The 14,283-nt window shown below is 40.5% G+C and overlaps 2 protein-coding genes across 2 annotated transcripts; one reads left to right on the top strand and one right to left on the bottom strand.

Annotated features, from left to right (window-relative positions):
- Positions 1–357: 357 nt before the first annotated feature.
- LOC131331812 (ras-related protein RIC1) lies at positions 358–5,644 on the top strand. Its single transcript, XM_058365746.1, has 8 exons — positions 358–590; positions 3,197–3,269; positions 4,100–4,147; positions 4,234–4,281; positions 4,624–4,695; positions 4,822–4,977; positions 5,071–5,174; positions 5,327–5,644. The coding sequence occupies exons 1-8, from the start codon at positions 577–579 to the stop codon at positions 5,418–5,420; spliced, it is 609 nt and encodes a 202-aa protein (XP_058221729.1). The 5' UTR covers positions 358–576; the 3' UTR covers positions 5,421–5,644.
- Positions 5,645–7,911: 2,267 nt separating this feature from the next.
- Positions 7,912–13,683, bottom strand: LOC131331806 (RGG repeats nuclear RNA binding protein A-like). The gene is made up of 7 exons (XM_058365743.1): positions 13,232–13,683; positions 10,521–10,842; positions 10,304–10,369; positions 10,050–10,188; positions 8,583–8,738; positions 8,439–8,495; positions 7,912–8,353 (listed from the first exon to the last, which is right to left on the bottom strand). The coding sequence occupies exons 1-7, from the start codon at positions 13,419–13,421 to the stop codon at positions 8,168–8,170; spliced, it is 1,116 nt and encodes a 371-aa protein (XP_058221726.1). The 5' UTR covers positions 13,422–13,683; the 3' UTR covers positions 7,912–8,167.
- Positions 13,684–14,283: the final 600 nt, after the last annotated feature.

Genomic DNA, 14,283 nt, shown 5'->3' with positions numbered 1-14,283 from the left:
GTAGAGAATCTTATAGAGACACATTGAAATAAAAGAAAACAACTATATACTTTTACAGTTTTACTCAGAATAAATCCTAGCTTCTCTAAGACCATGTCTGGAACTTAGGGAAAGAAAATGAAAAGAAGATAAAATAGTGACAGAGGTAATAGGAGGAAAATTTGAAGAGAAATTGAGAGACAAACTGAAAGAATTTTAGAGCAAAATTTTATTTCTTATTTTAAGAACCAAACAAAGAAAGGAAAAAATTTAAAATTTTATTTTTGTTTTCTCAACTTCCAAACAGAGCCTTATAGGAGTTGACGTGGACGAGATGTCAAAGTAAACAAGGGAACAGATTGCACGAATATATGAACTGTACGTAACCTCTTCTCCTCCTCAGCCTGTCAAATCTTCCCTTTCCCTCTTTCCTTCCTTTCTTCCTCTCTCCCCCGCCACTTTGTCTAAACTTTCTCTCTCATCCTCCTCTCTCTCTCTTTCTCCCCCGCGAAGATTCGTCAAATTCCGTCCATATTTCGCCAGAGGAGCCAACAATTACCGGCTATACTTCACCTTTCCTCGATCACAATCACGATCATGAATCCAGACTAGTAAGTTCCGCTACGTAACCTCTCGTTCTTTTGAAATTTTAGATACTGACCGTACAATACAGGAGAATTATCCGTTTATGTTTACTTCCTATGTGATTATTCATTCTTATTATCAATTAGTTCCGGGCTTGATATGATTCACTTGTGCACCCTAGATTTGGCAAAGTTTGGTCAAAATTCAATTTTTAGGGTTTCGTGTTGGTCTTTCGGTTATTTTAGTTGCACACGTCTGTGGTTTCTCAAAACCGTTTGGCATTAGCTATGTTGCTAGGGATGGCGGAGAGTTGAATATGAGGGTCGACATCTAACTCACAAAACTTGCTGCGTGAAAACCGTCTTTGAAAAATCAGAGCGAGTTTTTGAAAGACATCTCAAGCTACTATATTTTGCGAGAGCGAGGATTGAAAGCGCGATCATAAAGCGGTGATTGAGAGTGGGAGCGCAAGGCCCTATTGAACGGTTACGTAACTAAGATCCACCTAACCAGTACAAAGGTGCATTGCTATTGGGTATTAGGGCTTTGCCTTCTAGATGTTTTGGGTTTGGCCCATTGGGTGTTTTGGGCTTTGTCTCAACTGCTGTTTTTTTTTTTTCATCCTACCTTTTGTTTGATTCCCCTCCCCTCCCCCTACTTGATGTACCTTTCGTCAAGTTTGTTAATAAAATGTTACTTTTGCTGATAAAAAAAAAAGTGTATTACTATTGATATTTCGTCTCCATAGTGATAGTTTCAATGCTTCTTTAGATATCATAACCAACAGAGGTTTTTATTATTCATGAAAATATAGGCAAAAAGTTCCTTGGATTCTAGCTGACTAGCTGAGCTACAGATATGTTCAAATGGTCGTCTATGAGTTTCAATGGGGAATAGTTAGTAATCTCTTTCCGATGGGTTTAGATGGATCACCACTCACACGTGTTGTTGAGGTGGCCTGTCAACCTACTACAGTGGATGGTTGTCAAAAAGTTCCATAGGCCATAGTTCAATAGTGATTTAGTGGTTGTGAGTTCCCTAAGGATGAGATTCAATATGATGACGAGCTTGTTTTGGTAGGTGATCACATATATGCGGACATACTTCTGAGTTCTGACTCTTTAGAGTTATGAAAATTTTGCTAAAAGTTGTAGGTATGGCAGAATATGTAGACACGTGAGCTATTTGCATTTTTCAGTTCGCTGCTACGGTTTGGATGCATGCGTTGCCGTGATTTTTCGATTTTCAATAGTTGCACCACTGAACATGGTGGTAAAGTATGTTCGCGACTTGGAAAACCTAAGGAATGTGTGAGTGTAACGTCATCCTCAGTGGCAGAGCTACTGGGGGCATCTGACCCCATATTTATTTCTTCACTCAACCTTTACCTACTAGGCTACTATGGTATTAGACCATTAGCCTTTTGCAATTTTTCCCCTTTGAAAATTCAAGTAGGCCCCTCTAAGTTTTAATAGTTTGTTCTTACCAAAAAAAAACCATGCAATTCACCCATGTATTGTTATGTTTGGTGAGTTGATTTCCAAAGCAGAAAATGAAGGTGACAATACAGGAAGAAATGAAATGAAAGATGTTATTTTTTATGTTTTTGACTGGGTTTGGAAAGTTATAGTCAAATCCAATGTTTTAAATAATGGTATCGGGACATGTACGGCAATGGTCATGGTGTAACGGTATCGGGAGTATCGAATGATACATGACGGGAAAAGGTTGTTGGGGTCGTGAATTTTTTGAAAAACATTTTTGACAAAAAGAAATTTAAGTGCCTAATTCCTTGTTCTCTTTGCTTTTCAAAAAGCATTTTTCAAAAAATACCCCCTAGATTCCCCGTACTTTCAACATTTCTCCCTCTATCTCTCTCCACTTATTACCCCTACTATTTTTAAAAAAAAAATTCAAATCCAAATCCAGACACAGCATAAATCACCTGTAACGGTTGAGTATCAACCTAACGGCCGTAAATTGGTCAGTGATGGAAAACGAACCGATATGTAATGGGAACTGTCCAATACGCCTGTGACTTTCCATCTCACCAGTATATTGGTGCCTTGGTGGTAATGGTATTGGAAGGCTGAAAACCCGTCGCGCATCGGCCGATATCTAAAACCTTGGTCAAATCTCATTCGTTTGTTGACCAAAGATTAAGAATTTTGTAAAACTTGTAATGATTGGACTTCACGTTGCCCTCTCTGAACTGCAGTTGTAGCTCAGCTACTGTTCATGCTGATTCAACAAGCTACTTTTTTTCTGTTTACTTGTTGATGGATATGGCAATGAGTGCAATTTAGAAAACAAGTGCTATATCTTTGCTATTTACTTTCCATGAGACTGAGAGTGAATATTAGGAAACTCCTTAACCTCCTTTTGTTTCTAGTCTCTAATGTTTTAGACCCTGGAAGTGTATCAGCTCATTAAGCCCTTTGTTTAGAATTGTAGAAGATATCTCGTGCTTCGTGATATTGTTGAGAAATAAAAGTTTATTTCATTGCAATAAACATGTCAATGATCAGATGATTTCTTAGCAAGTGCAACTGGAAGCCCTAGGGGCTGACTTAATTCTTGGCAACAAAAGTAATTTGCGAATATAAGCTCTCCCTCTGCTCTCATTTTGCAGTGACTATCTGTTCAAGCTTTTGCTAATTGGAGATTCTGGTGTTGGCAAATCATGTCTCCTTTTGAGATTTGCTGTAAGTTCTTAGGATCTTGCTTATCAAACTTTGTGAATGGAGGTTTGTGGAGTTTGCTTTTTTTGTAACTATTTTTCCCACTTCAAGGGGTTAGCACTTATTTTCTCTGTCTAATAAATCTTTAGAGGTATTGTCCAACTTGGCAGATTCTCCATCAAGAATTTTTAACTGTCCCGAATTTCATGCACTTGGCAAGGAACAAAATTTTGTTTCATTTCCACGAAAATGGCTGAAACATTTCTGTTTCCTAGCAACCAAAACAAAACATTGGTGGAATCCAAAATTTTCTCGCTTCCAAAGAAATGCGCCTAAACTTTGGTCTGTGAAACACACCGAAAATTTAGTTGTATGAGCAACTAATAGAAAATACGACGACAGTTTTGCACATTTTCAAGTTCATGGTACATTTATTATGCCCCGGGAATGTATCAAATGTTTCTGTTTCATGGAACGCTTCCAGATCAGGCAACGTAACTACCCTACCAGATGAAGTAAAAGTCTGGTGTAACAATGTTACTTTTCAATTCCATGCTTTGAGCTAACTTCCTTTTGTCAAATAGTGGTCTAAGGAAAATATTTGCAGCGAACTGTTCCTGATAAAAGTTGGTTTTGTTGATGATATGGGTTATCACTTATTACTGAAGTTGAAAGCAAGGTTATGATATCTACGTTCAGGATGCATATCCATGTAGCTTGGCTTTCTGTGTTCATTGTGGAAAGTTGTTTTAGTTATCATTTCAATTTGTAGTTACATGCATTACGATGGTGCTGTATTGTTAGATAGTTAATACTCTTGCTTGATGATTTCTTTGTTCATTCCCTGTGTGTAGGATGATTCTTATTTGGAGAGTTACATAAGCACCATTGGAGTTGATTTTGTGAGTAAATTGGAGCGTACAGGTAAGAATTTAGCTTTCTTTTGGCATATCTAATTTTGCTAATCTTCTGTCATGATATCCTGTAGAAAATACGCACCGTGGAGCAAGATGGGAAGACTATCAAACTTCAAATTGTAAGCTGTCAATTGATTTTCTATTGTTGTCTGATAATCTCTAAATATTTGTTCAGTGACATGGGTTCTTCTAGTCTCTGGATGGCATTGCCCCTTATCTTCCACACTGAAAGGAAAATGAGCAGTCTTTAAGCTCCATATTCTTTTGGATGATTGGCTTCATTTTAACCCTTTTTTAGAAAATTCATTCGGAACATAGCTATATCCGACATAATGGGGTTCTGATAATTCGTAATCCCATTTTTCGTGAATTTGGAATTGAATGCACCTTTTTTTGCGGATACCATATTATCCCTCCTGTGTTAAGAAGTGCTGAGTGTGCTCCTTCAATTACATGTACAGTGGGACACTGCAGGGCAAGAGCGTTTTAGGACAATCACTAGCAGCTACTACCGTGGAGCCCATGGAATAATAGTGAGTTTTCAGCTTTCGTCCCCCGCGCCCCCCCCCCGCCGCCCCCCCCCCCCCCCCCCCCGGTTAATCCGCACAAGCTTTTTGCTCTCTGATACTAATTTCTCCTTGCGTTGGATTCTCCTGTAGGTGGTTTATGACGTTACAGATCAAGAGAGTTTCAATAATGTCAAGCAGTGGCTTAATGAGATTGATCGGTATGCAAGTGACAGTGTCAACAAACTTCTAGTTGGGAACAAGTGTGATCTGACTTCAAAAAAAGTCGTGTCTTATGAAACAGGCAAGGTAAGATTACAAGGAGTTGCTATTAAGAATACCTGTGAAATGTAGCATAGTTAGGCAGATTAGAGAATTATCCGTTTATTTAATCTCTTGTAGGCATTAGCCGATGAAATGGGCTTACCGTTCTTGGAGACTAGTGCAAAAGATGCTACTAACGTGGAGCAGGCTTTCATGGCTATGGCTGCTGCAATAAAAACTAGGTCGGTAGCACGTAAACAATCTCTTTGTTTTTGTAATACAATCAAAAGAGTAATCATGTTGTCCATTGATGTGGCCTGTGGTTATATGACATTGCTTATTGGGTGGTCATATTGAAAGCTTAATATTTTGTTTTTTCCCCTTCACAATACAGGATGGCAAGTCAACCAGCTACGACCAATGCCAAGCCTGCAACAGTGAATATCCGCGGGCAGCCTGTTGCACAGAGCAGTGGCTGCTGCTCTTAAGGAGTACTTTCCCTTGCTACTTTCTTGTTGGCTGCCCCATAGCATGTAAAATTATATCCTTTCACTTTATTTGAAGGAAAAGCATTCTCCAACTCACCCTTGTTTAGATTTGCTTTTTCCTCAGTGCTTTGGAAATGTGTTCTGATTCTTTTCTTTAAGTCATCGATTATGAGACCGTGTACAAATGAAGATCGTAATTAACGGTTTCTTTATCCACAGCAAAACGGTTTCTTTTTGCTGACTTTTGTGTTGTGTCTGGCAAATTTTGAAAGGGCGTCATTGGCATCTTACCACAAGGTTCCAAATTCCTAGAGCATGAGACTGCATTCCTTGTTGACTTTGCGTTCAGCTGAAGCATTCTTCTTTAGTTCTACACTGTGACTGAAAGTACTGCCAGCAAGATATCAGCGGCACAACTCTTCTTTTTTTTTTGATCCGCAGTAGCACAACTCCTCCCTCTCATGTTCTTGTAAATCAAGGAATTGTTCTATCTCAATCGTGAGTGATGCACAAGCAGCACCTTGAGAAAAGTCGGAGAAACAAGGCTCTCTTGCCTAGATCTTCAACAATCCTATGTGCGCGATATTATTGCATCAGCGGATGTGTGGGCAGCGTGCCTGGAAAAATAGGGCGGATCGACGAGCGCGCTTTTTTTTGGCAGACGAGCGCTCAATTCAGAATCGCCACTTGGATTTGAAGGTCTGACACCCATGGAACCGAACTTGAAACCATCGCTGTGCTGTTTGATTTGAAAAAGGTGAAGGCACCAGTCCATCATAACCATATCTGGGTTCGGGTGCCAGGTTACGAGAGGGGAAGAATTTTAAGGCACCCCTCTTGCCTAATCTGGAGATCGGTTTCTATTCAGGCATTTGCGAAAAATGTTTGTGATTCTTTTTGATTAATTAATTTTTAGCCGATTAGGGCGGGGAAACAGTTAATCGGGGATCAAAACCGTAACAATTTGCAAAATGTGATAGATGGCATGGATGGGCAGTTAGTATAGGATGAAAACAGACTGCTGTGGGAGTTTAAATAAACTGAAAAGCCCCTGTTTTGGAGTGATGTGCGCAAGAAGAAACCAGCATGCACTGAACAAGTCACTGCATGTTGTTTACTACTGCGCGCGCAACTCCAAGACGCGCGCCAGTGAGCTCAAATCCACAGCTCTTATTCTCAAACCCTCTGGGCTCTGGAAGGACCAGTGCACACCCAGGACAAACCAAACAGTTGATAAGCAACATAATATACAATTCTAAGCAATGTTTAAAGGCTAAAAAGCCCTACAAACTAATAAAACACCCCATAAAATAGTGTGGGGACAAAATAATGGCCTAAGGTTGAGCTACCAGTGCAAGGTCACTCACTAGTCAAAGGCAGACTATCGCGCGCTTGTCTCACTCTGGTGCGCGACGGTGCGCTCCGGCGCGCGATGGAGCCAATCTGGCGCGCGATTGTCGCGCCCTGGCGCAACCAAACCAGTGCTTGGTTTGCATGTTTTTGGGTTATGGGACAGGTCTAGAATGATCTCAGGGGTACTCCATAACAACAGAAACTCATATTGAACTAAGACTAGCAGTTTATACTAAGGAAAGCAGTAAACTGATTATTATCATGCTTAACAGTGATCTATATGAAATAAAGCAAAAAACGGTAGGACACCAATCCCCACGCGGTCGTGCGAGCGCAACCACAAAGTGTCGCGCGCGAGAGTGGGACCGTCGCGTGCTGGTTCCCACCATGACGGTTTTTGAAACCATGTCAGCTTTAAGACCAGGACAGGTATTGATTACCAGCCTTGGCCCTGCTAGCCCCCCTCAGGAATTTGAACAAAAAACAGAACAAAGGTAAGCTATACCTTTAGTTTTTGAGTTTTGAAAGAGTATTTGAGCTTTGAGGTTGTTTGAAAAAAGAACAAGCTATGTTCTTGAGGGCGTATAAATGATAGAAGCAAGGAAACAAGATGGCTTGAGTTTGGAACTTTGTAACATTTCAAAATTGTAACCCTTTTAATGAATGAACCATGGAGGTATTTATAAAGAGAGATGAGGTAGGTATGGGCTGCAAAAAGAAGAGTTCAGTCAGTCCACGAGGCTGGCTGAAGGTGCATTCGTGGCCAGATTTCCTCCTCAAGAAAAGTTGGTAGCAGTTTAGTCCGACGCGTGATGAAGTCAATCTATCGCGCAAGGGTGCGCCCTGGCGCGCGATGATCAACGGTCAAAATTTGACTGTTAACCACCACCTGACAGTTTGACCGTCGCGCAAGGATCTAAGAGCAGCGTGCGTCAGTAGGGTTTTTGGCCTTTTGAAGTGGCTCAAATTAGGTTAGGTTCACAGGTTTTTCAAACACTCAAAGCTCAAGCACTTATCATTCTCGAGGTGTTCTTGTTCCATTTCATCATTAGGAAATTAGAAAGCGCAAATAAACTAATCTGAAAGCCCAGATTGGAATGTCTACAGGATGCCTATCAGAAAGAGCTTGAAACAAAACTGAGCAAAAACTTCCAAGCCATAAATTGATCTCTCATGTGCCCCAAAAATTTCAAAAAGAAAGACCACAGATTCCAGTATGGGATGAAGCTACAATGGGAACACATGAAGAAACACCTGAATTTACATCTTAAAAGGCATAAGCATTGATACAAGAACCTCCATTATTGTATAGCCAAATTAAATTCCAGGAACTTGAGAAGAGTCAGCAAGGAAAACAAGACAGTACGGATTTGATGGCAAGGCACATGATTGCCTCACTTGGCACCTAAGGTAGGGAACTGCCCAGGATCTTCAATTTTTGGGGCTGCCACATTCCTGCTCATTGGTATACTGGTATCTCCTCCACCATAACCTCCTCTCGGACCACGTCCACGCCCCCTGCCACGATTGAAGTACCGGTCCCCTTCAGCAGGCTTTAAGAACTCATTGATGCTGACAGGCTAAAAACAATTTTAAAAATCAGTTAACAAGCCAACATTCTGAAAACAACATACCAAAAATATTTTCCTAGTTGGAAATGAATACCTTTTTGGATTTCTCCTCCTTGTCGGGAAACTCTTTTCGCTTATCCTTATCAGAACCCTAGATACAGCATCACACACAATCGATAATTATCATAAACGTGAGTGTAGAAGCAAGCAGAAATTACAGAGTGCCAGTGAATTTCACCAATTTGACAAAGACATCGTCATTGTCCTTCTTGCTTGAGAGTTGTTGCATGGATGCAAACTCTTTGACATCCACCTTCCTTTCCTCAGTCTTAAGGGCCTGCAGTGCTTTCCTCTTCTCTTCCAGCACCTTCTCGTACTCTTCAAGTGTCATCTCCTATTGTTTTTCCCATTGAACAAATACCATAGCCATTCTTAGAAATACAGAACAGAGCCATCAGTGCGCTAACTAAACAGATGAAGCGTCTTTTTTTTTGAACTGTCAGATGAAGCGTCTTTAGAGGACTAGATAACTTCCTCTTCAAAAAGCCGTCTCATTATGATAGTACAAGTATCACGATCAATACTCTAAAGTGTTACACATTTGATAAAAATCTTTACGAGGAACTTAGGCTACAGCTCTGACAAAAAGGTTTCTGCATGAAGCTGATTTCGTTATTAAGGGCTACCCAATGCACGAAGCTCCCACTAGTGCAGGGTCTGGGGAAGGTTGAATGTATGCAGCCTTACCTGTGAAAGTGAGGGTCTGCAGACTGGTTGAATGTAAGCAGCCTAACCCCCACAAGTGGATAAGCTGATTTCCTATTCAAGAAGATGTAAGTTCACATATTGTCCCACAAAAAAATTTGCTGTGTTCCAAATTACTAGGATTTTTAGAGGCTTGTGAAAGAAAAGTCACTGTATTGGATTTTCTAGGTTAGGCAGGCTTCATTATAGATAAATTACGTAGACATATTTTGCGTTCTATCAGGTCCGCATATAAGCTTTCATTGATTCAAACAATATTAGTTTCAAACAGATTAAAGTTGACGAATATCAGAATAGCTTCATCTCCCCCTCCCTTCCCCCCTTCTATGATTTCGTCTTTATCATTGCTTCTCTTCTTAGATAGTTCACTATACTCATTGTCACTAGTAGCCCTTCTCATCTACCTTCTTTCTTCTCTCTCTTTTTCTGTGCGCTATTGTCTTGTTCTCTACTTCCATTCCAATATCCTTTCCATGGGAGTCAGCATCTAAGTAGAGCACAGACACGGACACACCACGATCTAAAGACGTAACACATGTGATTAAAGATCAAGAACAAAAACCACGATATATCCCACTAGATAATTAAGCAAAACAATGATAGCGATTTAATGAATAGTAAACTTGTTGAAATTGAAGCTCTTAAAACAAATTTCTTGATCACGGATGTAGTTCAAACGGAATCCACGTTCTGAGTGCAACAGTGATTGGCTTTGAAATGAAGAAATAAGAAACTGCAAATTACCAAAGCTGAAAGGTCAAGCTATTCAGGCGAGTAGAAGATGCATCCAAAGAGATATATGAAGATATTTTCTCATCCATTATTAACATCTGCCTACTCCTATTAACTCCCTTCAAGTGAATGAAACTTGAGAACCTAGAATGAGAAGGCATATTCTGGGATTATCAATCTAATGTAATACGAAACATAAGACATTCACCTTATCCTCAGGTTCTTTTTCTTTTTCTTCCTCCTCCTTTGCAGGAGTCTCCTTGTTCACATCTGTTGCATCTTCCTCTCCTGACGGCTTCTCAGCACTCACATTTTTCTCATCATCATTCACAACTTCCTCAGTCACCCTGAACAAGGTAAACATGATTAGAAGAGTCGCAACACACACTTAAAGCATGTCTTAAGGAATAAGAAATGGACTAATATCGTCAGGCAAGTTGAAGCAGGCAACGAAATACTAACGGAGTAATTTCATCAGTCGGAGTTCCCCAGTTCCCTCGACCAGCTCCTTCGCGTTTGTACTCATTTCTGCAAAAGTGACGAAAGATAGACAATAAATAGCACACTTCAGAACACCAGAGGTCAGAACCATTAAGATGTCTAAATAAAGATGGAGAATTATTACAGGCACCAAAATGCAGCATACATCCAGAGAAACTAACAAGTAGGAAAATCTTACCCTCGGCCAGTACCACTGTGGCGTTCGTAAACCCGACGAGGGCGTTCCCCATCTCCTGCATCATCTCCATTACTGAAAGCACCTCGGCGACCACCGCGGTAAGAACCACGTGGCCCACCATAGCCACCACGCCTTTCAGAGGCTCTCCCAGTATCTAGCTCTTCAGTGGAAACTTGAGCACTGGAAATTCCACTATTGGTAAAGGAGTTGTCAGAGGCTGCCTCTCTGTTAAATCCACCCCCACCACGGCCACGGCCACGCCCATATCCACGTCCACCACCTCGGCCTCCTCCACGCCCTGGTTCACTCTTAGCCTCCCTCACTGCTCGATAGAACAACCAGGTGAATACTAGGAAAGAGAACAAAGGAGTAGAAGAACTATAGCTTTGTTGTGTTACAAAAAAAAAGTTATCACATTTGTATGAATGGGTAAAGATGAAATGATAAACAGAGAATGAACAATGGAAACCTGTTCACACATAATTACGGGGAGAAAGTAGTAGACTAGGAAAGAGAACAAAGGAGTAGAAGAACTATAGCTTTGTTGCGTTACAAAAAAAAAAGTATTCACATTTGTATGAATGGGTAAAGATGAAATGATAAACAGAGAACGAACAATGGAAACCTGTTCACACATAATTACGGGGAGAAAGTAGTAGACCATGTCCAAGGAAAATACTCTAAATTATGAGACAGGCCAGTGTATGCATAAGTGAATAATGTTTCCTTTTCCGTCTAATACATATTCAACTACAGCTTACTATAGGAAATGCATCCATTAATTTATGCAAGAAATTGAGACAAACCAGTGCAGAGTACAATAGAATCATCACAATGGGATAAAGTGGAGAGATAGTATTATCCATTCAGCACCATCTAGCTACATCATAGAATTTCAGAGATGAACAACGAATTGATGCATGATAAAAGGAATTCAAGTCCACAATCAAGGAATGCCTAAAGGGGATCTTGTAAGGGCAAACTGCACGCTCTAGCCTAACATTATGGAGGCGGAGGACCTTACTCACTGTTCACTTAAAGGGCTCACAACCAAGGTTCTAAATACCGTACCGGCAAGAGTACCGGTTTTCTTACTGGTACAGTACGGTACCGGTCAAATACCGGTACCGTTTCGGATTTAGTGCAATTACCAATATATAGTTATAAATTCATTATTTTTCTCATGACATCCAATTTATCATAACATAATTTTTTTTTAGAACTGTCATTATATAACTCTCATCTAAAATTGGTTTAATTCATACTATTAATTAGAATAATTGATATTTACCATTAATTTTTGGATAATAATTTCATTTTAGAATACAAATGTTTTAACCTTTTTTTTTTAGAAAAACATTAAAAGTAAACCATATTATTTGTTATAAAAACTGTTATTCTCCGAATTTATTTATTTTTTTAAAAACGTAATGAAAAAGTGATGGAAAAGTGTGTGTATATATACATGTAATTGGAAATTAAAAAATATACGTAAGTATATATTAGTATACGTAATTGGAATTAAAAAAATCATTACATATACAACAACAAAACCCACTCTCTTCTTTCATTCACAACAACAAAACCCACTTTTCTGTCATTCACCCACACCGCCCACCAAATCCTGTGCAACCCCCTGTCTTCTCCGTCTACTGCCGCTGCCTTCTTCTTCTTCCAGCCGCCTCATGCTCCGATCAGGTATCTCTCTCTCTCTCTCGTCCATATCTCTCAATCTCTCTCTCACTGAGTGTGATGTGTGAGAAAAGGTTAGCAAAATACCGCCCATAATTTCCAGTACCACCATCTCGCCCGGTATCGTCCGGAATCGCCGGTACCGACCGGTAATGGCCGGTATTGAGGCTGGGACGGTATTGTATGGTTGGAGTACCGTTTTCTCTCCAAACCGGTACGTACCGGCCGGTACGGAACGGTATTCACAACCTTGCTCACAACAGTTAAGCTAGCGACGATTGTCTTTTCCCACATTTGTTGAGAGCCCTTTAAGTGAGCGACAGATATGGTCATCCACCTCTCCGAAAATGGGTCATTCCATTTTGTGCGTGTTGCTGGTTGAAACTTACCAAAAAAAAACCCCAAATCGTGAATACAAATCCGCTTCTTCTTGCTCAACAAACAAACGTACAAAGAAGCACAACCAGTTCTATCCACCGTATCAACCATTTCAAACCTTGCGATAAACTTAACCCTTCAACGCATGCATTTGCAGTTTACAAAATCAGTTTTTGTGAACACTTTTGAGAAACTGATCTCGAAAACAACTGCTTTCAAATATTTTTCATTTCCCATTTTTCTCAAAGCAGAAATACTATCCGAGAAATAGAAAATATCTCTTTAACGCATTTTGACTCTCAGAACACCTGTAAAATTGATTCTAAAAACAGCAATCCAAAAAAATGTTTGACTCCCTAGTCCATACCCACATGTGCTTGTGAGCCTCACCACCCACAAGAGAAACATGAAAGTGGTTTAGGCACTGTCCCTAGCACCATAGGAAGTTTCACCATACTAATAACAACCAATATCAATACACATACAGATAGCAATACATATAACAAACTAAAACAATCACATATCAATATAGACAGATAGCAATACATACAACAAACTAATACAAACGCATATTTATATATACAGATAGCAATATACATACAAGTATGTATGTATATAGCTCAAAGGAATGGATGGCTCACCAGCCTGAGCTGGGGGGAGAGGCTTAGAGGGCAACTTAGCAGCAGGCTTTGGCGGCTGGGCTTGGGCCTGGGCTTGCGTTGGAGCCTGGGCCTTCTTCGACGCGACGATCTGCTGCTGAACAGCGATCAGGTGCGACGGGTCATCGTTGTCGTCGTCCCCCAGCAAATCGAATGGGTTTCCAGTCGCCATTTTTTTCCAAATAATCCGAACCCCAACGCAAGCCCCCCCTACTTTCAGTGGATTCGAAACCCTAGCTCCAGTTCATAGTCATCCTGTCCGTACAGATCTACGACCACTCAACACACTCACAAGCTGAGAGAGAGAGAGAGAGAGAGAGAGAGAGAGAGGTGCAATGGAACCCTAGCCGAAATGACAGAGAGAGAGAGAGAGCGTGTGTGTGTGAGACAGAGCTAATCTGAAATGCGGATTTTATTTGTCATTTTGTCCTATGGGAATGCAGCTCGTGCTCTCTCTGTGTATTTTAATGGACAGTGGGTTGTCAATTTTGGTGCTGATACCGGGAGAATATTACGGATGTGCCATTGGCTGGAAGTGGGGACGGGGGAGGGGGTTTGTGTTTATCTCCAAATCGCCGATTCTGGCCACGTGGCGTTGATCCGGCCGTCCATAAAGTGCAATACTCGGGATGTAATGTACGGTGGCGCACATGTATTCCCCTTTTTTTGTACTCCATTTTTTATTATCAACAGTATTTCTCGAGCCCCGTGTTACCTTTTCCATGAGCAATGAGCAATGTTACGGACATTCCTATTGATCATTTTTTTCGACAATTCTTCTCTTACAATTCACATATTGGGAGAGGAGTGGTCAATAGGAAGATAGGTAGACTCATTGCTTTTCCATCGAATTGGGTCTACATTGGGCTTCACCTTATATGAACAAAGTTGTATGTATGTTTTATGAGATCACATATTCTATTCCCACGGAAGCTAAAAATTATAAACTTTGGAACCATTGGGGATTATGTCCAGTCGTTACCTTCAGGGCTCCGTAATTAGTTGAGATGCGCAAAGCTGACCCAGATATTCGG

This window comes from Rhododendron vialii, chromosome 7a, assembly GCF_030253575.1.
Source record: "Rhododendron vialii isolate Sample 1 chromosome 7a, ASM3025357v1".
NCBI classification, from domain to species: domain Eukaryota; kingdom Viridiplantae; phylum Streptophyta; class Magnoliopsida; order Ericales; family Ericaceae; genus Rhododendron; species Rhododendron vialii.
This window is presented reverse-complemented; position numbering and strand designations above follow the sequence as displayed.

What these genes read in the sequence shown, in the direction of transcription:
- LOC131331812 (XM_058365746.1), top strand. An exon ending in GTGGAGCCCATGGAATAATA is followed by an intron (nt 4,696 to 4,821) that starts GTGAGTTTTCAG and finishes ATTCTCCTGTAG; the next exon opens with GTGGTTTATGACGTTACAGA. An exon ending in GCTGCTGCAATAAAAACTAG is followed by an intron (nt 5,175 to 5,326) that starts GTCGGTAGCACG and finishes TTCACAATACAG; the next exon opens with GATGGCAAGTCAACCAGCTA.
- LOC131331806 (XM_058365743.1), bottom strand. Translation starts at nt 13,421, where the DNA reads ATGGCGACTGGAAACCCATTCGATTTGCTGGGGGACGACGACAACGAT. An exon ending in CCGACTGATGAAATTACTCC is followed by an intron (nt 10,189 to 10,303) that starts GTTAGTATTTCG and finishes TACCTTGTTCAG; the next exon opens with GGTGACTGAGGAAGTTGTGA. An exon ending in AAAAAGAACCTGAGGATAAG is followed by an intron (nt 8,739 to 10,049) that starts GTGAATGTCTTA and finishes GAAAAACAATAG; the next exon opens with GAGATGACACTTGAAGAGTA.